This window comes from Egretta garzetta, unplaced genomic scaffold (genome assembly GCF_000687185.1).
Source record: "Egretta garzetta isolate BGI_Z169 unplaced genomic scaffold, ASM68718v1 scaffold313, whole genome shotgun sequence".
Classification (NCBI taxonomy): Eukaryota; Metazoa; Chordata; class Aves; order Pelecaniformes; family Ardeidae; genus Egretta; species Egretta garzetta.
In genome coordinates, this window is record NW_009259063.1 from 2,994,943 (window position 1) to 3,022,088 (window position 27,146).

The window sequence follows — 27,146 nt, forward strand, 5'->3', positions numbered from 1 at the left end:
CTAGTGCCAAACCAGCTATGCAGGCATACTACATTCACTATACAGCCTTATACGGCTTTACTTGGATGAGAGTTTAAGAATTTATCTTTTTACAAGCGATTTTTCAGATTAAGACATAGTTAAGTTTCAATGCTTCAGAAAGAGACATGTGAGACAAGAAGGTCTGTTATGACTTTTTGAAGACGTCTGGAGATACCTCCAAAGGCACTAAGGTCTCCTTGGCTTTCAAAGGCTTGCCAGCCAGGTAAGTGATATGCTACTAAATGATACCTAGAAATCTCAGATAGAACCTGCTCTTAAGATCTGCTATTCAGCCTTGGGCAAGACAAACTGCGTTAGGAAGGAGACTGGCAAAAACTGTAAGTGCCAAGCTGCAGCAATCCTAAACCTTGCTGTTCCTTTTCCTCATTTTTAGACCAGAGCATAAACTGTAGATGAAATGTGGTTCTTGCCAGAAGATTACAGTTACAGTTTCCACACTCAGCAAAGATGGAAATAACTACACAGTAGTGAGGAAGATAAAAAAAAAAATGTTTGTATATATATAAGTCCTGATATTGGCCGGGGGGGATTTAGACCTGCAGGGCCTTTTGTCCCACCCACTTTTCACCATCTCAGAAATTGAGATAGGGATCTTGGGCTTCAGCACAGATTTCTGGCTAAAACCAGAATGCAGGTACATCCCCCAATTTACAACACAGCTTGTTTTCCCTCCAAAGTCTGTCATACCAGGACAGCAAAGATCTGAGCAGTGAAAAAACATTTGCAACCATACAGGCTTCTAAATTCCAATTGATTAATTTGATTTTTTTGGTGGTAATACAGAGTGCAAGAGATGCAGCTATTCCAGGCATCATACAAACACTGACCAAGACAAGATTCCCTGTTGCTAAAACCTTTGTGAACTCCTTAGTCACATTTAAATTAACACTTTGTGACCTTTGGAGAAAGGTCTCGCAAGTTCAGAGATTAAACAGAGAGCAATGTGCATCCGATCATGCAATACACCAATGGCCCTGTGTTTAAATATCACCTGGCTAGAGGGATCGATCATTTTGAAGGCAGCATCCTCCTCCTCCAGGAATCTTCCCTTATTTGAAATGTGCAAAACCACACCAGAGAATTTGCTCATACCACCATGGGCTGTTACTCTCTCAACACTGCTATAAAACCAGGCAGCAGTTTCAGAAAGGCCATTCCTCGCTTCTGTAATTGTGGAGGTTTTTTTTAGTTGGTTGTGGGGTTTTTTTGGTTTTTGCTTTTTTTTTTTCCTTTTTTTTTTTTTTTTAAATGAGCAGGGGCCCTCAGGCCACCCCACCAGAGAGGTTGCTGCGATCAGATGTCCTCCCCTGGGGCTGCGTAGGCAGGCCCGATGAAGACAGCATTGACTCACCCTTGGATGCTCTGCTTCTCCGATCCAACATTGCCTTTGCAGATCCCTGCTAGCAGGGCGAGCCCCAAATCACGTGGGCTCTGTACAATGTTGCCCTGGCTGCAGATCAGTGAGAGAAATCAAATTAAAGTTAGATGTAATGCTTCTTGATAAGTGCTTTCTAGTGATTATAATTAAGTGAGAAATTGAGGGATTTGCCTTTACTTTTTTTTTTTTTTGAGCATTGTGTGATTGTGTAGAAGTTACAGCTCTCTCTCCATAGACTGTCCGAAATCAATCCAAGCTGAAAAGGGGAGTTACCCATGCCCTTGGATTATAACACAAGCAGGATTCAAAAACTCAGTCTACAGCTATGACCCACTGACTCCATGAACTTGAAACGTCCCATTAAAAAAACAAACAAACCAAAAAACAACCAACGCAGAATGAGAGGTTCCCAGGAGCATGACAAACTGATGGGTAAAATAACCTGTGGGTTGGAAAAAGCACTACCAAGGAAACGCCTTGATCTTGAACTGTGGCCGCCAGATCAGAGAGCAGTCTTGAGGGAGGACATCAGGTTCTCATCCGATTGCTGCTTTTAGTAAATGGTCCCAGAATATCCTGTTACGGAGAGAGGGTGCGTGCAGCTACCACAGGCATTAACTGACTGCTCAACTATGCCCCTGCAACATATAAAAATCAAATGACAAAGCAGATGATTAAAGAGAAACAATCAAAAAGAAATTAAAGCTGACCGGTATCTTAAGCTACATCAAATTGCCTTTTGTTCTCCTGAGCAGCTAGGTAGGGATGTTGGAACCAAATTAAGAAGAAAATTATAGCCCTGCTCTTTTCATCTAACCTTGATGTTAAACACCATTTCATGTTGTTGTTGCAGCCATTGCATTTAGCACAAACTCGGGCCACTCTTACTTTTTTACTTATTCCGTTAAAATCCAAGAGACTTTTACAAGGAGGTTTCAGCAGCTCAGTTTAAGGCATGTTTGGGGGGGTTAGTTAGCACAGTCCACTGCCCAGCCGGGGCCAGTTCAAACCTGTGTTCTTTTGGTAAATACATTAGGAAAAGCAAAAGGGTTAAAAAAAAAAAAATTTAAACTTGCTAAAATATGGAGCCACACAATAGCCAAAAGCTATGGAAATAGAAGATCACAGAAAAGACACTTTCAGAATATAAAAGCTGGCAAGAAAATATTAAATTTCAGCTCTACTAAATAAAATATCTTCAGAAGCATTTTTGTTTTAAAGACATCACTGAGATGATAATCAATCAGTCTGGCTACTTAGACACACAGCGCCCCATCGGAGGATTTAGCAAAAATGAAGTACTAAATTATTCAGCGTTTAAGCAGTCGTGTAAGGAATATGTAGCTGAAAAGGACAAACTGCAAAACAAGATATACTGTAGTTTTAACAGGGCCTTCCAGGGAGATATCTAAACATTTCTCCCATGCACAGAATCCAGATCCCAGCTTTTAATCTTGTATTTTTAAGCCAAATTATTCTAGTATTTATGTGCAACAGAAAAGCATGACCTCCATCTCTGAACTTTTTAAATTAGCATTTTTACTGTATTTACAGCTATGTTTTCTCTTTCTCAGCTAGGCTGCTTTTTTTTTTTTTTCTTTTAAAAACCTGCCCTGCTGTTAAAAATCTGTATAGTGTTAAGCTTATAAGGAAATATCAGGAAAGTCTCATCTTTGGATACAAGTACTACACACATACAGTACATGCATATGTCCAAGGGATCACAGAGATAACCCTGTTCAGACAAATACCACATGTTCTCAGAAAGAGGACTTCAAATTAATAAGCTTTAACATTTCAGAGTTTCCTCAAAGTTTTTTTTTTTTTAGCTGTAATGTACACAAACTAGATGAAATTTATTTTCTCTGTGAAAAGTTCTGATGAGTTTTGGATATGCTTTGACAGATCAGCTCTACACCTTCTGGAAGATTTTCTCTTTTAGAAAGTCTTTCTCAAGATTTATTATCAACATTTTTAATGCCTTACAAAACATGAATACAAGCCTATTGGTCCCTGAGACCGTATCACAGCAGTTAATAGCCAAAGGAACAACGACAAGGGCATTCTTTCACGCTATTTCATACAATTTTCATATACAGTTCTAAGATTAAAAATCACATATCATGCTGTTAAAACACAGGTAGGAGCCCACGACACTGGAATTCCTACAGAACCGATACTGTAAAATGTTACACTGACACCAGGCAAAATGGAAATCATTGTTTGCCAGTGCATGCGTCTCAAGGTCACAGTATTAAACAGCACCAAAATAACTCATTAAGGTGATAAATTTTGTCTTAAGTCCTCATCGCTTTTATTCTAGCATTGAATCTAGCATTGAATTTCCTTCTAGCAGCTGCACTAAAACACTAAACCATTCTCAGAGGCTGAGTGACACGATCTGGACATCACGGTTTATTGACTCGCGACGGATGACCAGCACACTTTTCAAGTCTTTGATCACTGGTAGAGATTCTTACTGATCATCTGTCAAATGTTTGTTGCAAATTTCTGAACAGGAGGAGAAAAACCTCAAATCTAAGCCAAACAATAAGGATTAAAACAGCAAGGCATCAACTCTACCTAATTTAATATTAGGATTTGTTTTTAAAGAGAACACTTTTTGAAACTTCATACCAAGCACGTTTTTGGTTGTTGGCCACAGAGCAAGCAGGAATTCTGTACTGAATAAAACCATAGTAGATGTTAATATTCATTCAGATCTATTTCCATGACGAGCTGATAGCACAGGCTGCTGAACAGAATTTGAGGTGTTCTGTGCAGTTTAAAAACAGACAAAAGTTTCAAATCATTGTCCATTTCCACCCTGCCATTGTGACAGAAGGCTGTCTGAGTTCTAAGTATTTTTTTTCCACCTGATTAAAATATGAGAAAGCAAAATCTAATTCTGACAGATTTAACTCATACACATTTACCTAAATGGGCAATTCTCTGTTACTTCAGGACAGTCTTCAAAAGGAGTCAAATTTATTAAAATAAATACTGACAACATGCACATTAAGTTTATCCTTGTTTTTTCCACTGCTTTTCTAAATATGTTAAAAAATGTTGGGCGGCCCACATGTTCATAGTGTCAACTCCACCATTCTGCAGTAAAAATGATTTGCAGAAAGCGCACTACAAAATAACTCTGTTAAGACCCAGACCTGACCATGCTGAATTACTCACTCATACGCAATCTTAGTTTTTCTATCACTCAACTTCTGAGCAGTTTTAGAGATTAGATCAGAACTCAAGAGAAAAAAAAAAAACCCAAAACCTAACAGAAAAGGGATGGACCACCACTCTGGTGGGACAGCAGCAGGACTGGAACTCTTTGGCTTACTGCACAGACCCAAGACCCGAGCCTGGAGGTAACCGTCAGCAGAGCAGGCTGCTGTGCCACCTGACACATTGTGCCAGAGGATTTTGCCTACTTTGGTGAAAATCTCCAGATCTACCCCAGACTGGAAATTTTTAGCAGCAAATATTTTCACTGCTTCCACATTTAAACTCAGTCCCGCTCCCTCGTGCCTGCCCTTGCCTACTCTGATCCCCATGTTCCAGGTCAAGGTCTCCACTGCCCCATTTTACTTGCAGAAAGGTCCCATGCTCTATTTGACAAAGTTCTAGTTGTCTTCTCTATGACACAAAGAGAATGTCCCTAGGCCTAGTCACTGCTTTCTGTGACATTAGCATCAGTCCTCACAATCACATCAGGCTCTTGATTGAGTCTACTCACCTTCCCCCAGGCTTTTTTTTTTTTTTTTTAAAAATCTCCTCTAGTATCAAACTGGACAGCTGCTTCTTGCCTGAAGACCTGCAAGGGGTCATTCAACTCAAGCAAGAAAAAAAAAAAAAAAAGTAAATTTACTACACTCAGCCTTTATTCCTGAAGACACCCTACTTTCAGAAGAGCTGTTACAGGGAACATTGCCAGGATGCAACTGAGGGGACCAGCTCACTTGCTCAGCACAACTGGGACATGGGCAGCATCATCAACACCTAGATGGAACAAGAGGAAGTAATGTGCAACGGAAGGTGACTATAATAGAAGAAACCATCAACTCATCTTCAGAGCCTATAGAGGAACTGCTAGTAATTCAGCTGAATTCAAAGGCCTGAGAAAGTCACAGCTTCTGTCTCGATGTTTTAAAACAGACGTGTGAGATCACAGTGGTGGTTTTTGTTTTAAGTTTGGCAACATAATAAACACCTTGACACTGAGCCTTTTAACAGGAGAAAACTGAGAACCACAGCATTTTCCCTGCTCAATACAAATATAAATACAAGGCAAGTAAGCATTTGACAATTTTTTTTTTTTGCCAGTTGTTAGAGGTGAATTCAAGTCCAGAAACATTAAGCAGTTGGTTCTTCTCAAAAGGTATTTTGCAAAGCAGTAACCCAAATACAAAATGCATCTTAGCATGTATTACAATTAAAAGCTATTGACATACATTCACACTTTAATTTTTTTTTCCCCAAGGAACAAAGCATCAGTAAAGATCCACACGTTCACCTTTCTGCAATCTCCTTGCTCTCCCTGAGAAGTACTTACTTGTGCAGACAATACCACACAAATCAATGCCTCCTTTCCTTAGATGTCACATTAAACTACTCTGGTTTTAAGGGCTGTGAATGGGATTTGCAATCTGTTACAGCGTACGTAAAGACGATCATCTGTACTTATGGAGCAAATACCAGAAAACAGAAAGAGAATGACATCTCCTTCAAAGTACCTGCAGACAGTACAACGGGCATATTTTGAAATTCTAAGGCAACAGGATCGGACCAGCATATGCAACTACTGTAGGGCCCAAGTTAATGTAGTGCTTTCTTCTGCAAAGCAGAAATACTCTGATGTTTTTTCCCTTGTCTTTTTTTAATTCACTAACAGGTAGCAATATGAAATGCCAATATTGCCACCAGATAACTTAGGTACTCAACTTCTGCATTCAGTGAATCCCTTAAGATAACATGTAATGTCTGGTTTGAGTAGTACACTCTATTTAAGATGCTCTATCTAGCAATGTTCATGTGTATTAAAAATACACACACGTGCGCATGTTTGCAGACTTGCAATTTAATGTATTTTCATAATTCACTACAAAAATGTGGTTTCACAACTGCTACCATACACTGGGACTCCTAACAGTAGTACAGAGAATGTACAGATGTCTTTCCCAGAACCAGCAATACCGCGCATTGTGCAAATTGTCTAGGACTCCAATCCTTTTTGAGCAGCAGTTAGAAGAGAGTTTGCGGGTTGAATACTGATATCAAAATACAGATTTAAATAATTTACTCTTAAAAACATCCATATTTATAGCCTCTTACAGAAAATAAACAATTCATCTGATCACGAGATATGTCCTCAGTTTTTCCAGTTCCAAGGTATACACAGGTCTCCATCCTGCAGCACAGAGTAGAAATGCGAAATGCAAAGGTGCATGCCTTGTAGGTACGGCAACGATTCTTCTAGCAGTCGCTTACAACAGTCTATCATCTGTGCACTGGAAACACTGGGCTCCTTATACAGCCGATCCAAAGAAAATTTTTCAGTGGAAGTATCGATCAGCTCTTTTTCTGTAATCATCATCCTAGTAAATGAAGACAACATACAGTGACAAAATTAATATCTTAAAAAAACCAACCTTGAAATAAGTATATTTGTAGGTTATACGCACGTAAAACAAAGGTGTCACTTCCTGTACAGCTATGGTACAGCTGAGATTTTTGTGCAGGCTGATACCCACATCTACCTCGGCGGCTAGAATGAACATGCTTCCATAACTATGGGCAACAGCATGCGTACAGAGCCACATTTGAAAGCCTGCACCATGACTTTTTTTTGCTCGCTGGGTAATGGGGAAAAATACCAAATCAAAAACCCTGTGAGGCTCCATTTTTAATGTAAGGGATGAAAGTGCTTAAATAACCTTGAAAGTGTAAAAGCTTTAAGAAAAAGTCATGTTAGTAAATACTTAGTATGTCATCAAACCCAACAGATGACAGGTACAGTCACCTGATGCACATTAAACTTGTTAATAACTTAGTAATTGCAGAAGTATATCAATTCTGTTTGACTCTATGATCTTAAAGGTATTTTCCAACGTAAATGATTCTATGAATATTGAATTCATAGCTTGCAGATGATTTTTTTTTTTTTTCCATTCACCCCAAAGAGTGGTAAGACACCACATGGCAAACTCAAGCTACTCAGAAATAAAGTTATGTGCAAACTATTTAAGAGTCATTGGAACTGTGACTGATCATCTAATGCAGAGACAGTTCAGGTTCAGCAAGCCTCACTAGTTCAGGCACTGTGCCACATTACCATAGCTATACTTCCAGAGCTAGCTTGGTTATAGAAACAGGACCACTGCTGCCCTACAACACAGTCCCTGTGCTAAGCAGGGGAGGAGCAACAAATCATCAGCACATCTGGAGAGGCACTGGGATGTGAATCAGCCCCAAGCTAAGCATGGACACAGCTACTGGGACTCACATGAAAGCACTACTATAAGGGCTCAACACCGCTCTTTCCAGAGCTCAGAATGGGATCTCCGTGTACTTGCATGGCACTGTGCTCTGCAGAGTCACTTGGATTGCTGTACAAGAGCCCAGCCCAGCTCTGGCAGTCGGGGATGAACTGAGCCAGTGAGTTACCCTGGAGCAAGCCTGCCCTCTCTACTGACCATATCCATGCCACCCTCCTGAGCACCTTCTCTAATACCTGAGCACCAAGCTTTCCTGTTCTGTGAAACCTCAGGCTCCCCTGAAGGATCTGAAGTTAGCTGCACGCAGAGAGAACTGCGGGTTTATTTTTAGTCACTTCCACAAGGAGGCTTACACCTCTATCACAATACAAAACAGACTTTACAAAAGCAAGGCAAGAAGTAGAAGATTGATACTAAATCCTGCATTACTAGGAGACTGACATTATCCACACAGATAAGGCAATTTTCTAGAGCAGCAGTGTTTGAACTCCCCAGTGCATGAGGTCACACAGAATTCCAGCTACGCTATGCTATTTACTGCACACAAAACATTCATCTGCATGGGCAAAGTAAATCCAGTACATCTCAAAATATTTTCCTTTATCTCAGGGCCCCTTTAACAACAGGCTAAGGAAAAATCAAAAGTACAGAAAGGGTTCAGTTCAAGGAAGCATTAAGTGGAAAAGGAGTTTTCAGCTTCAAAAGAAACACAACTAAGGGGAAATATGACATGTACAAAAAAAGTAGAAGTGACAAATACAGAGTGACCGTTTTGTATTTCCTACAGCACAAGAACAAGTGAGTGACAAATGAGGTCATCAGGCCACGGGTCTATAAAACATAGAACACCTCTTCCCTCCTTCATATATACATGCTATGTGTAATTCAACTGTGCAATTTGCTGCCACGGGCTATTTTGAAGCCACAAAGTGTAAATCAGCTCAAAAAAAAAAAAAATTAAGATGGGAAAAAAAAAAGATGATCCATTGAATGCTCTTAACATAAAACAATGTTCCCAGCTTCAACTATTCTCTCAAGTATAGGCAGTCAGAAACTGGGAAGGAGTACAGAGTAAAACACCCACCACATTTTTTGCCCTATTCATACAGCCTTTCCATAAGCTAATGAGTGATGGGGACAGACCTTCGATATGATCCAGTATAGCTGTTCTTTACTATTTTATGCAAACCAGCAGTCATCCAACACACAACAGAAGAGCAAAAATATGTAGTTTGGCTCTTACATTCTTACAACACAGCTACTTATACTCTGAGGGAAGCCCCACTTGTTTCCTGGTTAGTGTCTTTATAACATGGGGTAGTGTGAAGCTTTTTGAAGAGTGAGTTACCCAGATGCAAATTTGCTACAACATCCCTCAAAATCTCTACAGTTTCCAGCTGTCACATAAGGACAGCTACAAAGAGAGCTATTCAGCAGTTACAACTTATATGGCAAAAATAATCTAACTTCAAAGCTGGACTAGGGTATGGAAAAATTCCAAACAAACCTCCATGCTTTACCAAAGTCCATCTCCAAAATATGTCCTCCCAAGTAATCAGGTCTTAACAGAACTAAAACTATAAAGCCTTCAGTAAGACTCATGCCTAAAATAACCTTCACAAAAAAAAAAATCTGGATCTATACATCACATATACACTCATGACAGTGTGATATTTCAATAATGCATTAAAAGCTTTCCAAAGCAGAAAAATAAACTTGCAGTAACAACCTCTAAAAGGACAGTACCAGCCAGTTACCTATCAAAGTATTTTATTGAAAATAAAGCCAGTATCTCTACTTCATGCTCTTAATCCTCAAAGACACATAAAAGCTCAAGAACAGAATTTGCAGTTCTGACAGATATTACAAGTCATGAACTTGATATTAAGCATGGTACCATGGCTCGCTGTTGTCATCTCATCTCACCTCACTCGCATCTGTGAAAGATTATCTCATTATTCTATCCCCATTTTTTTTTTCCTTCCCCAGGTCTCCTTTGGGGAAGCTATTGTAAAAAAAATTATGTAATTTTGTCTTGTAAGCAAAGATCTTTTATTTCTGAGTAAAGTACAACTGCTCCTACAAGGTGAAGGATGGGCATCTTCTAGCAACTGTGCTCACTGTGAATGCTGAAATTTTTGACTTGGTAAAGCTGATGGGTGAAGTTCTGATGGGTGAAGTTCTGTTTTATAAACAGAAGGGTTTTTTTTTCCCCCCACCAAAAGTGCATGAATACATTCTTCAAAGTTTCCTCCTCCTCCAAATAAAACATGACATGCAAAGATTTTCATGAGCTAAATGTGTCAAGTCACATGAACACTTACTCCTCCTTTCTTTTCAGATTCTTTCTTGCTTCCTGTGCTTTGGCAAAAATAAACCATTGAAGGGTTGCTGGATCACAGACCGTTGGGATCATAAAGTGTCCAAATTCATGTAAGCTTGGTGCATATCTGTCACTAATGAAATATGATGGAAGTAAAAAACAAGGTATAATTTTTTTCTTTTACACAAGTATTTCTATGAATTACTTTCAGAATGAATTCTGTGATTAATTGTTGTTATTTTATTTTCAATCAGAATAATTGGTAGAAAAATCAATCAAGTTTGGTTCATGAGAGTACAGAAGCATCATACATAAAGCTTTTTTAAAATGACATTTCAAAAGCAACTGTCAACAATACTCAAAAAATATAAACAGCAGCACCATCAAACAACAGCATCATCATACACAGCTGAGTGTTGACCTGACAGCACAAACCCTTTGATTTAACCCAGCACAAGACTGTAAGATAAAGACAGAACTTTGACTCTAATTTGAATGAAATTAAGCAGGATAGTCTTCCATCTGATTCCTTCTCAACCCATAAAAAGGCACTTAAAACCTTTATAATCAAGAGGACTTTGACATAATGAAAATCCAAGATTATATTAGTTTTCTTCATAGTGAGAGCAATAATCAGCGTAACAAAACAAAGTCAACAACAACAACAACAAAAAGTAAAAGCTCTAAATAAGCCTTTCCTGCAAATACATACCTTTCCAGAATCATTTGTAAGCCTCGCAGACTGCGAGGATGAAAAGGTAGTCTGCTGTCACGTAATTTATTATAGAAAGAGTCTAGAGTCTCATAGTACTCTTCTAGAGTCAACAGGGGTTGCAGTTCTTCAATATATACTACTTGTATGCCTCCCAGAAGCTGGCTTATCCGATCTTCCAAGAACAGCAGCCTTTTTTGAAGTTTGTAATAATTTGGCAATCTCTCAAAAATCTGTGCACAGACACAAACAAACATTTCCTATGTTACAAAGCACAAAACTTAATTTTAAGAAATGAAAAAAATAATGAGAAACTATAAAAGAGGAGACACTTAACAATGAAAACATGGAACCCAAGGGAGGGGGGGGCAGAAACCAAAGTATACCAAAAATCAAAAACATCAAGTATATACATTTTGGGGCAAGATATAATAGAATAAGCTTGTAAATATTTTCTGTATTTTATTATAAAGGCACTAAAAGGCCATAACAAGATTGATGGATGCCCTCTTTCTCTATATATACAGAAATTAATAGTTCTGGATAAAAAAAGTATAATGAGGCCTACATAAAATGTTTATCACCACAGTTATAGTGGTAGAGCTATTTCACATACAGTCAAGAGTGGCTTTGTGGGCCTAATTTCTACAAATTCTCAAAAAAAGAGAAGTGTCTGTTGCTGGAATTAGTTCTTTCCAAGGGTTTGGATCATAACCTAGCTCATCTTGAGTCTGAAGGAAGAGGAGAAAGGAGGAAAGTACCAGATGTGTAATCTACAAAACCTATACCAGAAAAGGTGAAGAAGCAATCAGACTTGCGAGTCAAGACACAGAAGGTGTGATAGGGAGAAGGCTGGAACAGGGCAGCAAGCGTAAAGGGAAAGTCTGTAGTAGTAGTCATCACTACTTACCATCTACCCAGTTATTACTATAACAGTTTTCCATACAAAAAAAAATACTGCTGCTGGAACAAGTCAAGTGATTTCAGAATAATCTCTTTACAAACCCAAGAAAGTAGTAGAATCAGAACAGCTTTTGGCACCATAAAATCCGTTGGTTCAGCATTTGCATTTGTTATAGAGAAAACCTGCAAATATCCTCTAAACACTGTACGTCCGACCAAGCATTCTACATACTTACTTGGAAAGTGTTCTACTGCTTCCTTTTTCTAATACTTAGTAACAAAAGTAATAGCACTTAGGAATGCTTTGTAAAATGGGTTAGAACGGGACAAAAACATTCTGCTCTAAGAACCAAGCGGCTAACCAACCTCACGAAGATTTTTCACTGACTACTTCTGTGTATCATTTAACAAGACCTTCACTACATTTTAAAATAAAAAGCCTTTGATTTCAGGTTCAAGACATACCTCTCCTTTGTCTTCCAAAGCAAATACCATCACCACAACTAACTACATACATTGTCCCATTTGCACCGTACTTTGTGTGGATATATGACTCCTTCAGAAAGTCCCTCAGCAAAGGTTAGAAAGAAGCACTTCTCTCTTCAAAAAAAGACAGTGCTTATTTTAGTATCAATCAGAATCATTATTCCAATGACTATCAACACTCTCAAATCTCAGAGTAGAAAGTTTTGCATTAAATTCTTGTTTCTCAGTTCAAGTTCTTTGTAAATCATTCACATTAACAAACCATGGTTTGTTTTCTCCCTCAGTGAAACATAGATAGGCAAAAAAAAAAAAAAAATCAAACAATCACCAGAGACAGCTTTGGACTGAGTGCATATTATTCATTAATTGGAATACAAAAATAAAATATTCTAATATTCTAGCTGGGTGAAAGTCTACCAACTATCTCCTTTACAAAGAAATACTTTTTGATAGAACTATCAGTAATATTTCAGCAACCAAGTTCCAGAAAAATTCCTTAAGTGACATGCTGATATCACTACATATTTTATTTGTGGTCCTAATACTATCATTTAGGATGCCAGAAACCTTGTCAACAATAAACTTTACACAAGCAGCAGCAGAATTTGCATAGTCACTAAAGATAAAGTTCTGCACCACTCACATTATCTGTCTAGAAGAACAAAGTTGAGTGACAGGGTTGGTTAGCAGCCATTGACTGAAATGATCACTTTGCAACTCCTTTTAAGTCCCATTTTTACAAAAAATCTGAATAAAATTCCTCAATTCTTCATGGGAATGATCTCTTCAAGGATCATGAAATATTCTACCCGTGCTCAATGCATAGACTGGAACACTGCATAACAGATTCGTTTTCTTTATCAGGGGTAGGACTGATTTCTAGTGAAAGCAGCAGTAAAGACAAAGCTTGCTGTTAGCAACAGTGTGTCACAGGATTAAATTTAGAATGCAATGTACACAGTTATGCTAAACATAGTAGCTATGTGTTTGCTGTAAATTACTCTTCAGTTATCTGCACCAATTAATATTTTGGTTATAGTTTAAAAAAACTGATGTCATAACAAGAGGCATTATCATTTACTTTGAAATCTTACTTTGGTCCAGTGATGGTGAACATCCATGGTCCCAAGCATTACGTGGCCTGCTGCACTCATACCCGAACGGTCCGTAAATACCACTGTGCGCCCTAAAGATTGAACAAAGCTCTTTACTAATTTGGGTTATCGCAATTAGTCCCACAATTATTTAAGGCTTAGCTATGCTACTAACATGTCACAAGCAACACATTTCTCCAGCACAAACACACACAAGTAGGTGCTTTCATTATTTTCAACATTTGGACAAGTGATTCTTGAAAACTCCAGTTCAAGAATTTTTTTTTCATACAAACCGTACCTAGCATTTGCCTTCTCCCTGTTTAAACTTGATAGATTTTTAGTTAACAGGACTTTCTTACAAAGACTACTTTCAAAATAAGATAAAATCTCAGCAGACAGCATATTCTTTGAATATGTACAAATCACAAATACAGTAGGAAATTATATAGAATCATAGAATACTTTAGGCTGGAAAAGACCTTTAAGATCATTGAGGCCAACCTATATGCATGAAGTATATATAAATAAGATAAAGGTAGGTCAAAGAACTATTAGCACAGCCATTCAACACTACTTCCACAGAAAACTCTGCAACACGCAAGCCGTAAGAAAAGCTTTTACGTTAGTTTTTTTTCCTCTTTTTTTCAAGAATAGAGACAACATAAAAGGATAGTACTAAGTTTACTTTTAGGGGGACTAGTCAGTTTTGAGCCTGCATATGGTTTTTGAAGTGAAGTACAAAGATCCTCAAGAATTTTTTAGGGTAAAACCACAGGCAACTATTTATCAAAATAAGCTTCTACAAAAGTCTTCAGTGTGATGTATTAATCTACAAGACAAGGCTTAAATAGAAGCTCTTACTCTCAGAAATCAGTTTTCCAAAATCCTTGACTTTAAGGCAGCTAGACCATTCTTGTACCCCAAGGCAGGATCAACTGTACCTGTATAATTACTGACAGGCATTTGTCCAGTATATTATTACAGATCTTCAAAGATGGAGGCTACAACAGGTTCACAAGACAGCTTTTTCTAGCACTTTAAATCCTTAGTATGCTTAGGTAAAGAAACAAATTTGAAACCTGATACAATTTAAAACTACTATTTATTGTCCTACCCACTCTGTCTTTTGACAAAGGATTAAGTGAACCCGCAAATGAAAGCCACTCAAAACCGAGTATTTGCAGACAGGCATAAAACGTGGAGTTACAATTAGAGGAAACTGCTACTGCCACAGGTCAAACAGCTGTACGAGAAGACTGGTAGGTCAGGTTTACAAAATATTTTAGTTTTTCCTGAGAAAATACAGACTTTAATACAGGTATTTTATGGAACATGCATGATAACGGAAGACAATATGATTTTAAAGGTATTCTAGTAAGTCCTTCTTATATTGATTCTTTAGGGAGCTACTTGCATTTTGTCTTGAATCTACCATGGATAACAATCTATTGCTACCTCCACCCTTTCAGAGGTTCAGTCTGGTGTTTTTTTTTTTTTTTTTTTACTTTCATTGTTAGTACTAAGTCTAGTGCCTTCAACTCACTTGGTCTGCGTTTATTAAGAAGTAAAACAGAAGCAGAGCATAGCGAATGCACAATAAGGGAAGGCCGCTTTAAAAAAATACCCGGTAGGGTAAAATGGAAATTCGCAACAGCTTTTCAGTAAATCTGGCAGGTTTGCTTTTGCAGTTATCAAAATCATTCATGAAAAGAACTAGAGCTCCCTTCACACAGAAGACTCATGCTCATCTTTGAATAAATACTGTATTAGGATATATGAAACAAGCAACAGAAATACCTTTAACGTTCTTTAATACTTCAGGTCTCTGTTGGACTAAGCGACCTAGACTGTGTAGTTGGCTACAGCGGTGAGCAATACCCCAGCTTCTCTGCCACCTAAATAAAAATATAATTGAAAGCATTTCATTCTCAACACTAGTAAAAAAAAAAAAAAAAATCACAGAAGTTGAGATGCAGCTGAAAGCCTGATAACAAACAACTCAAACAAAACAGCACTCCAACATTAATAAAAGCAAAGGCCTACCAAAAAGCTGCCTGTGTCACGTGCTATTTGAACAGATAAAAGCCTAAATAAGATTTCAGTCTTTCTTAAAATGAGTGCCAAAAAAAAAAAAAAAGAATAAAACCAGATACAGGGAAAATAAATATAAAACCTGGTATACAGAACACAACTTGCAAATCTCTCCCCCAGTAAGAAGGGGGTTAGTAAGTAAATAGCAACAACCCAGTATTTGGTTCAGTCATGTGGCATGCAGTTTCTGTTTGTATACTGTGTAATGTTTGTCTAGAGGAGCAAATACTGTAAATAGGCGCTTTTTTCCCCTTGGAATTCCTAGCCCAAAACTTTACCTTGATTCCAATGGTGAGTTGCTATATATATACACACATGTTACAGTGGAATAATTTTTGTTCAACCACACAAGAGCCAGGTGTTACACTGGTGGCTTTAATGTACGTAGTTTTGACATCTCTTCCATCACGGACAGATCAGACAAACTCCTAACTAAATTTCCAAAAGCATTTAAATTGTAAAGTTGACCCAGTATACTGAAAAATTATATCCTTTTACAAACTTCTAGCTGATATAAAACTGTCTCAAAATGGGAAATTAACATTCCCTTAGTGTACTGCACCTGTCTGGGATAGAATTAATTTTCGTTATTATATATTATATACATAATTTATATATATATATTAATATATATTATATACACAACCCTGTGTTGTGTAGTTTTTACTAAAACAGCGTTGATAACACACCAGTTTTGGCTATTGTGCAGTGCTGGCACAGTGTCCAGGTTTTTGCTTTTTCGTCCCACTCTGCCCCCCTCCACCAGCAAGTAGGCTGGGGTGGGCAAGAAGCTGGGAGGGGACACAGCCAGGACAAGTGGCTCCAACTGACCAAAGGGATATTCCAGACCACATGATGTTGTGCTCAGCAATAAACGCTTAGGGAAAGGAGGAGGAAGGGGGACCCTTGTGATTACGGCTTTTGTCCTCCCAAGCAAGCATTGCTCATGCTGAGGCCCTGCTTTCCAGAAGGGGCTAATACCTGCCTGCCAATGCGGAGGAGCGAATGAATCCCTCCTTTTGCCTTGCTTGAATGCACAGCTTTGCTTCACTACACCTATTTAAACTTCTACCTTGATCCACGAGTTTTCTTGCTTTTATTCTTCCTACTCTCTTCCTCCCATCCTGCCCGGGGTGTGGCTGTGTGTGTGCTTAGCCACTGGCCGGGGTCAACCCACATCATCTTATCTAGGGAAAAGCTATCTGACAGAAAACCACTCTTTGGGATGCAGAGAACTGCACTGTGCCACAGCACTTATGAGGCAATTCAATCTATTATAATCCAAGTCATTCTAACAAACATTTGCTGTTACCTAGCAGTATCAGTTTGCTTTGAGTAGCGCCAGACAGTAATGTAAAAAGGTGGCTTAGAGATCCTACCTTCTCCTCAGCTGTCCTAAACTTACACATGGAATAAATCCAACGACCCCATTATTTGTTGAAACCTCTGTGAACACTATCATTAGGTGGCAGGATCACAAGTAGTAGTTTCCTATTAAGATTCTTGCTTGTCAGATTTCTGACACTCGCATTCTTTTCTGAATTGTGACAATATAACTCCTGGATGGTTAATAACTCTTCATAGAACACAACAGTTCTAGTGTATTTTAAAAGCACAAACTATAAAAAAATTAAATATAAGCCATGAATAAAACCAAACGTAGGCATTTAACACTGAAGACTGTTTCAGAAACTTAAAACCCCCCAACACAGCACAGTTGCAGAGTATTAGAAATTGTGTTCAAAAAAATTGGCTTCAGCTTAAAAGACCCTGGCTTCCTTTACAGGGTAAAAAGAACAAAAGCATGATTTCAGAAGCTCCAACTCTCTCTTTCCTGGTTAAAGAAAAGAACTTAACAGATTAGCCCTTGAAATAATCCCCCAAAGTTTATTTTTCCATTGTTTAATACCCTCATGGCCATTTTCCTATCCTGAATATCCCACTTCAGAACATCCTCATGTGAAAGCACAAAATTTAAGAAAGGATCATAAATTATTTTCTGGGAAATATTATGAAGAATCAAGATCACCAACTGTACTCAACTCTTTCAAGCAAACAAATATCTTCCTCCTCTGGAGTATGGGAAACAAGACACTAGAAAGAACACCATTTTTATTCACAGGATGTCAGTATGTACCATGTGCAAGTTGCATCTCACTGCCAATCCAGTTACCTTTGCAGATACTCACTTCAATTCAGGAAGACCAATTTTATCCAGCAGAACACCCAAACTAATGCATACACACAGGTCCTATTCCAAATGCTTATGTGTTTGCCTCAACTGGAGCCTATATTATTAGTTACAAATACTAGGTCTTTTTGACCAGGTTGTAACAGGAAACTTCTGTCCCAATATAGAATTCTGCTAGAAAAACATTATTCAGCGCAATAACACTTTTACATATATGAAATACAGCTGTTTGGCTGGAATAAGCCTTTAAAGCTCATGGCGTAGTATTACACAACAGTTCCTTGCTTTGACTGTCTTAATGCAAGTGCAACTGATCTAATTTATTACCTGATATCCGAGAGCTGGAGTTGATGAGAGAGTTCAGATTTTAAACGTTCGAGTTCTTTTCTAAGTGGCAAACTCTTTTTCAGCTTTTTTACTGCACTTGCTTCATTGTCATCTAGCCAGGATCTGAAAGAAGAGGAGGAAAAACCCAACAGTAGAGGCATGCTATATTATCTTTCATGCAAACAGTACAACGAACTGTATTTTTACTGTTAACATCAACATTTTACTTCAAGTTACCAGGTAAAGGGATTTTTTAAAAGTAGAAGACTGAAACTGAAATTGCTAAATGCTTCACTTTAAGGTATCTACAAAGGAAAACCTGACACAATGCCTTTGAGTGGGGACTGTGGAATCAAATTGATCTAAAAGACACTGACAGTGTTACAACTGTAAGGCTTAGAGGTGTGAAAGGTGTAGAGCAGCAGACTAGGGTGATTTAGGGGGACAGCTTCAGAACTTTGTGCTTTAATAAAAGAAGTTCCCATACATCTGCCTTTAAAAAAACCAAAACAATGTCATCATAGACTATCAAATAAGGGAGGCGGTACTGAAGGGCTAAGGTAGGTAGCTCTTTCAGAGCTGGAATGAACATAGATTAAGCAGGTCAAGCTTTACAGTTCTTTTGTCAATAATCAGAACCAGGCAAACATGACTCATGGAGTACATCTAAAGCTTTCAATAAATAGATCATTCTATTTCTAGGAAAAAGCTCTCTAAGAGATTTAGCCTTTGTTGATAGTATAAGAGTATGAAAATAAGTTTATTTTTACAAACAAATACTTCCATTCTCACACTATTCTAAGCAAAAAAATTAAAACTCCGAAGCAAAACGAAATGCTCCATGCCAAATAGCTAGGTATTAAAACCAGACTGTTAATAAGTAACTGTTTGTGGCATTTCTTGTAAATGTGTAAAAATACTCTCTAGTACATTAAATGTCAGTTAAATGTTTTACAGTGGCATATATTACAGTAGTTTTACTTGCGACATGCTAGGCAGGATGAGGGGTATTCTTTGCTCTGAAGATACTACCACCACAGGTCTGCATTTATTTCAAATGGCACCTAAGTCTTACTGTTACAAAAAGGTTTTCAATGCAGTGTTTTTCACCCTTCCCCCAAACGAGCATATATGGATTTTATAAACAACCAACTTCTAATATACAACATGCTGTATTTAATGTGAGTTTAGTATTTACAATTGCCTCAATTTAAACATTAAGGTTGGTATGCTGAACAACAAATCAGAAGCACAACACTAAGGTATCTGGCAAATTAAAACATTCTAACCTTAGCTTTCATATATCATCTCCCACTCCACCCCCAAGAGAATGTGATAATGAAATACTAATGTAAAGTTCATAGCCGTATAGTTTTGTGTTACAGAAGTCCTGTAAGAGGTAAAGAGCTTTTTGGAGCAAGTGGAACCTCCACCTCCTTCTGAATCGCCCCTAAATTATTCCACAAAGCTGGGAAGCTACATCAACCAAAACTAGATTGACCAAACATGAATGCTGGGCAGAGAGACAAGAATGCCTCAGCTTAGCTGGTGCTATAGCTACCCCAGGAGCTCATATGAACTCTTTAATGATAAAAAGCCTGACAAAATTACATGTTGGACAATAAAGTTTTGTATTGTTCCAAATGTTTATTCGTTGCCTTTAAAAAAATCCTCAGCATTAGAATAAGACCAATTTAGGTTAGAAAATGAGTTAAATAAAAGCCTTACATACATTAAAGTTGTTTCCACTCTCTGGGCTTGTTCTAGTTCCTCCTCAGGATCCTTGAATCCAGTAAATGTATAGTAAGTCTTATCCCATTTGATAGGTCTGTTCACTGTGCTTTTTGCTTCCTTGTGGGGCTGAGAGTTCACATTCAAACTTTGAATATGCTCCGTAGATAAACTGCAGGAGTTGAGAATATCTAATACTGTGCTCAGGAGATCCCTAGTATGTAATGTAAAACTGACTGCTCGAAACCCTATAAAATACAAGGCCCACAAAGTCAGTATTATTTGATTAAAGTTATTTTAAATGCATTCACATTTCTCTCTCATCTTACAAGAACCTAAACAAGGCGTACATAGTTGGAAATTATTATGATAGTTATTTCAACAGCCACTGCAAAAGTCATGTAGAGTTTAACCTTTAAAACTGTTGTGTGTCCAAAAACATAGAAAGAGCTGTTTTAACTACCTGAATTATTGGACAAATTGGAAACCTAGCTACAGATGCAGCACAACCCAAAAAGGATGCTTTTGCTTTAGCACTGGCAGTTTTGTCCAACAGCTCTACACAATTCATACTATTACTGACCATCAATCACTTTGGATATAATTTACTGTAGAAACACAGTATTATAACATCTCTTCACAAGCTACAAACAGAAGCTTCAAAACAAAACATTATACTTGCACACTGGCTAAAACTCAGTCCCATCACTTAGCTTTTGGGCCTAATTGCCCCATTAGAAAGGAAGCAAGTATCAGACTCAAGCGCAAAATACAGCTGCCAGTTCAACTGTTATTTTAAGTAGTCTGGACATAACACTACCATTTTCTAGAAAAACAGTATGATTTTGTTTTCTAACACTAGAGTCCCTCACAATTTGCTCAAGTGTTTTGACCAGCAGGATACAGAACATAAAACTCATCTGTTAGATAATGCAGATAAGATTGGTACATCAGAGACAAATATGTAGAATCAAATCAATCAAAACCAATATTCCAAACTCGGCAGTATCTTCTGTAGTCTCAAATCTCAGAGACAATGTGGTAAATCGAAGCTTCAGATATTACACAACTTCTGCTGACAGAGTAAGTTCCTACTGATCCCACAAGCACCCTGACATTGTGTACTACACGTTATCTGCAATGAAAATAAGGACCCCGTTGTTGAGTTAAACACAACAATGGTATTAAAAGCAGAAGTATCATTTACATCAACCTATGTTTGTCACTTCCTTATACTGTAACGTGACCTCAACTTCGTAATTTCTCATTCTTTCAATGGTTTTTAAAGCTTAAGATGTTTAATTACTTGGGATGGTTGTAGCTGTCTGATCTAATACATACTTTCACGGTTTGAAAGGATTTTGTTCAGTTGAAAAGTCATTACAACTGCATAGGGCTAAGTAATGGGTCTGAAAGAATTTAAATATAGGAAGATACATTCTGCACAATATAAAAGCACCTGAAGTACTGAAGGATTCTTGAACATTAGAAGAGTTTGGTTCTCTTTCTCTTACATAAAAAGTAAGCTGAGTTGGCTTAAAGGAGCGAAATCCTGGTTTCTGAAGATTCTCCAAGTAGCCATTTAACCTCTTCAGGGAGTTTTCATTTACTTCCTGTTTAAAAAGGAAGAACAAACCACATTAGAGATGATGAATTGCGCCATTTTTCATCTAAACCTTTTTAATCTCACATGCAGAATTAGTTTTCACAAACTGCCAGCTGCTCTTAACAAGTAGTGATATAGTTCATATTGTCAGCATAAATGAATAATTACCTTGCATGAATAAATTCTATGATGTATGTTCCAAAATACCACTTTTAAGGTTTTCAAGCTTAAAGAAATCCATTGATTCAAACATATTGCACAGCATTTCAAAGTGATAAAGCAAGTAATATGTATTATAAATTAGACTGGAAAGATTCAGTATTTTCTTTACAACAGTTAAACAGAAAACACGACTGATAAATAATGGATGTTTAAGGGATCTATCCGTGTTAAAAATAAAGTGCCTCTTTTTGCTCGCTGGTAACAACTGTATTAAATTCTAATACTACTTTCATTGCTCTCACAGCAGGGAAACCAGAAAATTTCCATCCTTGATACATGACACGTTTACAAAGAAAGCACACTGAAAGATTTTTACCCTCTCTTTGGGATGCTGGCCAAAGAAATCTGGATGCACAGCAAAATAGAAAGGTCTGAGAGCATTGATGGCATCAGCTCCTGACAAAGTTCTTGACTGAAGAATGCATTGCAGCAATATCTTCTCCAGACACAACCTAATAACGTAATAAACTGTTTATGTATGATGCAACCCATCAAGCGACAAACGAATATATATTACATTGGAATGTGACAGAATGGAGTAAGCATTCACAGTTGCAAATATAATAATTTAAAACTGGTATTAGAAGTCTGAGTGCTGGATTTTCCCCCTTGGGATCCACAAAGCTGTATTTATATGGAGCAAATCCAACAGGTTAAGAAGTGGTGGATACTAATGGCTGCTTAAAGACATGTAAATAAGTACAATAGCTCTTCCCTCTACTTTCTCAAAGCAGGCTCAAATAAAAATTCCCCAGTCAAGCCGTTCGAATGATAAAGACTGGTTTTAGTGGTATTTTCTGCAGCTATTGCTGAAGCTGCTCTTAAAAGCCAACCCTTACATACTTTTGAACCTCCAAGTTAAAAAGCCAAACCCAGTGTTTTTCAAGCAGTGCCAAAAGAATATTAAATTTTACCCAGGAGTAATAATCACAATTCAATCAACAGAAGTTCTGCATTAGTTTGAGGTCCACATACTTGTGATGATTTAAAAAAATTTATCTACTTTCCCAAAAATACTCTTTTATAGAAGACATCCAGTAAAAAGACAGTGCTTTTTTGCCCTTTGATCTTCAGTGAAAGAGAAGAAAACAAGGACCAAAAGAAATTTCAGTGGTAGGAAAAGAAATTTCACTTAATATCAGAAGGAAAAGTTAAGTTGAAGAAGTTGTAGGAAGTTCAGAAAGTACAAAAGATTCAATACCTCCAATTATGCATAAAATAAACAACAAAAGTTGTGCAAAGAGCACACTTATTTAACAAAAGACTGAAATGGAAGGAAAAACAAGTTCTGAATTAAAGACCACCAAAATTTCCTGCCATAGCTCTAAGCTGATATTCAGGTTAGCAAACTAATTACCAAGACACAGTCTATATAAAAGCAGCAAGGAAATGTGAATTGGTAAATACTTAACAGATTTCTCCTTTAGCTGATTTCACAGGCTAACAAATTCAACAGGCCAATCATTTGCTCTGTGAATAACATTCATTTTAGTTTGCAGCTCAGAAGGGTAGAGATTCTACTCTGCTAAGCACTACAGTGCTGTTTCACTCCTGACAGTATCATTCATCCAAACTGCAAGCCCCAAATATATGGCAGATCAGAGGCAAAGCTGCTTCCAATTCACATAAAACCAGTAACTTTATTACTAATAGTAAGCAAGACTGTTTTACAAAGAGCTATTTGTTCAGCATCCTAGACCAAATAATTGCCCTGGACACACAATCATGTGAGACTACTTCCTGACTGCTTTCATTAATTAAAAAAAAAAAAAATCTCCCCAAATTTGTGCTCAGACAATAAGCAGTATTTTTCATTTTGGCAAATGGTAAATTATAACAGTTGAGTTGTCAAACAGATGCAGTGACCCTTACTTTACCTTTTTTTCTGTAAACCTTTCCAGCTCTTCAATTAGAAAGATGAAAGCAGTTAAAACTAATGTTTTCTGCCTAAGAGGCGGGCAAATATTTAATTAGTAGCTCTTAAAAGTCAACTTGCTGAAAACAGGAGATGTTTTTGTAGGGAATTTCAAACTGTTATGACTAAAAACAACTTTTGTGCGTGTGGATTAAATGGAAGATTAAAAGAAAGACAATATGTATTACTGGCAAACACTTCTACCTCCTTACTGGCTGCACCTGAGAAAGACTTTAAGACTAGTCAGCACTATAGCCCATGATCATACTCAAAATAGTAGGAGATAGTAAAGTACCACAGCAATAGCATGTTTTTATGGAGAGCAAAAGCTCTCAATGACAAGAACATGCCAGAGTTGCTCAGTGTTGCAGGAAAAAACCCTCTACCTCACCTGGCAAGAAAGGAAGCAAAGCACACTGGATAAAAGTCCACTTTACTATTTTGTATCCAGAAACACTAAAATGGCTGTTTTGCTGAGGAAGAAAACAGCAGCAACTTTCTTCTTTTTGTAGTAAGTGGACAGAAAGTGGTAAAAAGGAAAAAAAATTCTTTCCAGCAAAGGAAAAAATTAACCAGCTACCTATATGATAGCAGTTTTGATTAATAGCCATGCAAGAAGCCCACACCCTCCTAGACCCAGCTGCTCTGAAGTAAGAAGCTCAGTTGTCTCTTCACCTTATTCATACACCATTTCCCACATCCATTCTCGAGCTACATTGCACGCTGTTTCCAGTAGTTAGGAAAAAAGTTCCAACATACCTGAAAACTATTAACTGTACTTACAAGTTTATTAATCATAAATTTTCATCTGGTATTCTACAAGAAAAAATGGCCAAGTATAGTTAACTTCAGTTCCCTTGTTTTGTATCTAAAAACACTGTCATGCTAGTAGGAAGGCTCAGGATTCCAGCCAAAAGTCTATTTTGAACTTGCTTAAAAGAGAAACGCTCAAAGGCCAAAATTAGTCTGTGTGACAGAAGGAAGAATTCATTCACTGAAGGTGAAAGACAGAACTCTGAGGCATCCTTCAAGTGAAGTGATAAAAGAAATGAATTAATTTTAATTTGGAGAGAGAAAATGCAAGAAAGATGCTTATGGCTTTGTTCACAAGGAGCAAGGATTGTCCCAAGAACTTCTTTCAGATTTGAAAAGCAGAGAAAGGCTTCATGTTAAAATCAAGGTCATAACCAATTCGAGGACAGCCGTCTCCACTTCATGAAAGATATGAAACACAATCTCCACTAGAACACATTATGCAATCCTACTCTAGGACAGATTTAATTTATTGATTAAATGATTCCCTCCAGCTTTCTTTTTACTTTTCCTTCGCATCCCTCTGATGTTTAACTTTTTGGCTTATAGCTTTGGCACTGAAAAGCTTTGTTAAATTAAGCTCATTATTACAGATGTATGCACTCATTTTGAAACACTGAGCTTTAATAACTCAATAATGCAGTAATATATTGGACATCATACTCAGATTTAGACTACCACTTTCTCATAATTAAGCTATTTTAAAACCCTTTTTTTTTTTTTGAGAGCCTTTTTAATATCTCACTTGAGGACAAGCATGTTGCTTTTGGGGATTTTCAACTGTGGATGCTCTGTTGAAAGCTTCAAGCTGTAAAGATGAGACAGCCAAGAGATAAGCATTAAACAAAACACTGAACCAGTTTCACGTATATGCAAGTCATAAAGCAAACACTCTATATGCAAGTCATAAAGCAAACACTTAAACATACGTTAAAGGTAAATTAGGTCAGCAACATGCCATACCTTCTCACGGCTCTCAAGCAGCAAAACATTTCAGCAACTCAATGGTCAAGCTAACTTTCAGCCATCCACTAACTCACTTAAAAAAAAAAAAGAAAAAAAAAAGTCCTGTTTAGTACCAGGCATGAGTATCCCCCCTGTTACTTATCAGCACGTTCTCTGAATCCTAGGTGACAACTTTTAACAGTAATACAAACTGGAGAAATCACAGATAAAACCTAAAGCTTTGCATAAGAATGTTTTTAGTTTCCTCCACAAACAGCGAGTCTTAAAAATATTAAGAGTTGTTACCATATTTTGATTTGAAGATAAGTATTTAAAGATGCTTCAGCTAGGAAAAAACCCTTAAAATTATTTATTGAAAATGTTTCCCACGCTTCCTGATGTTCAGTTTTTGTCTTAAGCAAAGAAACAAAAAAATAGCTTTCTTTAAGCAGTAACTCATGCCAGCTCATGGAATTCCACATAAATTTTTACTCTGCTAGGTCCAAAACTTTCAAACGCTAATACTTGAAAATTTATATGCCAACTATTTTATGGGGGCACAATATAAAACCAAAGAGAAAGACACTGTCATATGACAATGCCTGGAAATCTTTACCAAAAGTTTGCTGGCATTCATAAAAATGAATCAGGAAGTTTTACCAGTAACTTCGGCACTATGCAACTGTAACTGAGCATTTTCCAACAGGAGATAAACCACCTAACATGTCAGAGTGCAAACGTATACCTAATTATTAGGGATTATGAGGGAAGCTCCCTATTGCCAAGGTTTTCTCATGTGTTTTCACATGTTTTTTTTTTTTTTTAATATACTTTTCTTTGCACTTTTCAAAATAACATGTTCCCACTAAGTATGCCATTTTAAAGCACTGGGGATGAGCAGTTATCAGAAATACCATCCCTGTTCCAATACAGCAGGATAGTTCCTATGACTACTCTACAAAACCTTGAAGTTTCAGAAGTGCATCTTACCCATATAAACATTCTTAATTAAGAACACAAATTGTTTACCAAATATTTGACTAGAGGTGAATAGGGTGAGAAAAAAAATACGCTGAGCTCCAAAATACTTTATAATTTTTGTCTTCTGATTTTCAGCTAGGTGGGCAAGAGAGTAACAATTTCATTTTTAGTGTCCCTAACAACAGTCCTAATCATAAACTAACTTAAATACATTAGTAAGCTCTCTTGTAACAAAACAGGTTTTTCTCTCTGTAATCTTAGCTTCAGGGATTTGGACAGAGGATGGAAAAACCCCAAGAATCTCACTAATCCGTGGTGACACTTTATATAACCAGACAAAAGCATCATTGTTTATTGCTTTAAACGCTCTATCAACTGCTTGGAGATTGTTACGTTGCTTAGTTAAAAAATAAAATCTCCTGGTTTTGACTAAGTTCCACCTGCATCCCACCTCAAAGATATGCTTGCTAACACAAACCAAAATATCGATTATGCTGCGATCATTCTGCAAAAGCCTTTGGGAACACGACATTGCACGCTACCACCTCACCACTCAAAGAGGTATCATCTACTTCAGCTGTTTACCTGCGCTTGACCCTTAAGCTGGATGAAGAAAAGAGAAGGAAAATAAACAAGATGACAGCGAAAACAAGCTTTGCTGGAACTGACTGGTGCGCTGCTCGAACGAAAATAAGCTCTAGCGATCCAACCGCTAATAGTTTTAACTCTTATAAAGCGGAGCCCTGACAGAAATCAGTTTAAAATTGACTCAGGGTAAGGACGCCGGTCTTTCCTGCAGCTACTTCGCGGCGCAGCAGTCAGCGATGTGTGCCACGGCTCCCCCCCCGCCCTCCACGTTAAGAAGGCGGGGGATAAGGAGCAA

At 37.5% G+C, this 27,146-nt stretch overlaps 1 protein-coding gene across 1 annotated transcript; it reads right to left on the reverse strand.

The window, feature by feature from the left end:
* Positions 1-5,788: 5,788 nt before the first annotated feature.
* On the reverse strand, positions 5,789-25,377 carry TCAIM (T cell activation inhibitor, mitochondrial). Its single transcript, XM_009635154.2, has 10 exons — positions 25,301-25,377; positions 21,926-22,061; positions 21,241-21,394; positions 19,783-20,029; positions 18,051-18,173; positions 15,239-15,336; positions 13,439-13,530; positions 10,956-11,188; positions 10,245-10,376; positions 5,789-7,020 (listed from the first exon to the last, which is right to left on the reverse strand). The coding sequence occupies exons 1-10, from the start codon at positions 25,327-25,329 to the stop codon at positions 6,795-6,797; spliced, it is 1,470 nt and encodes a 489-aa protein (XP_009633449.1). The 5' UTR covers positions 25,330-25,377; the 3' UTR covers positions 5,789-6,794.
* Between the last annotated feature and the right edge of the window lie 1,769 nt (positions 25,378-27,146).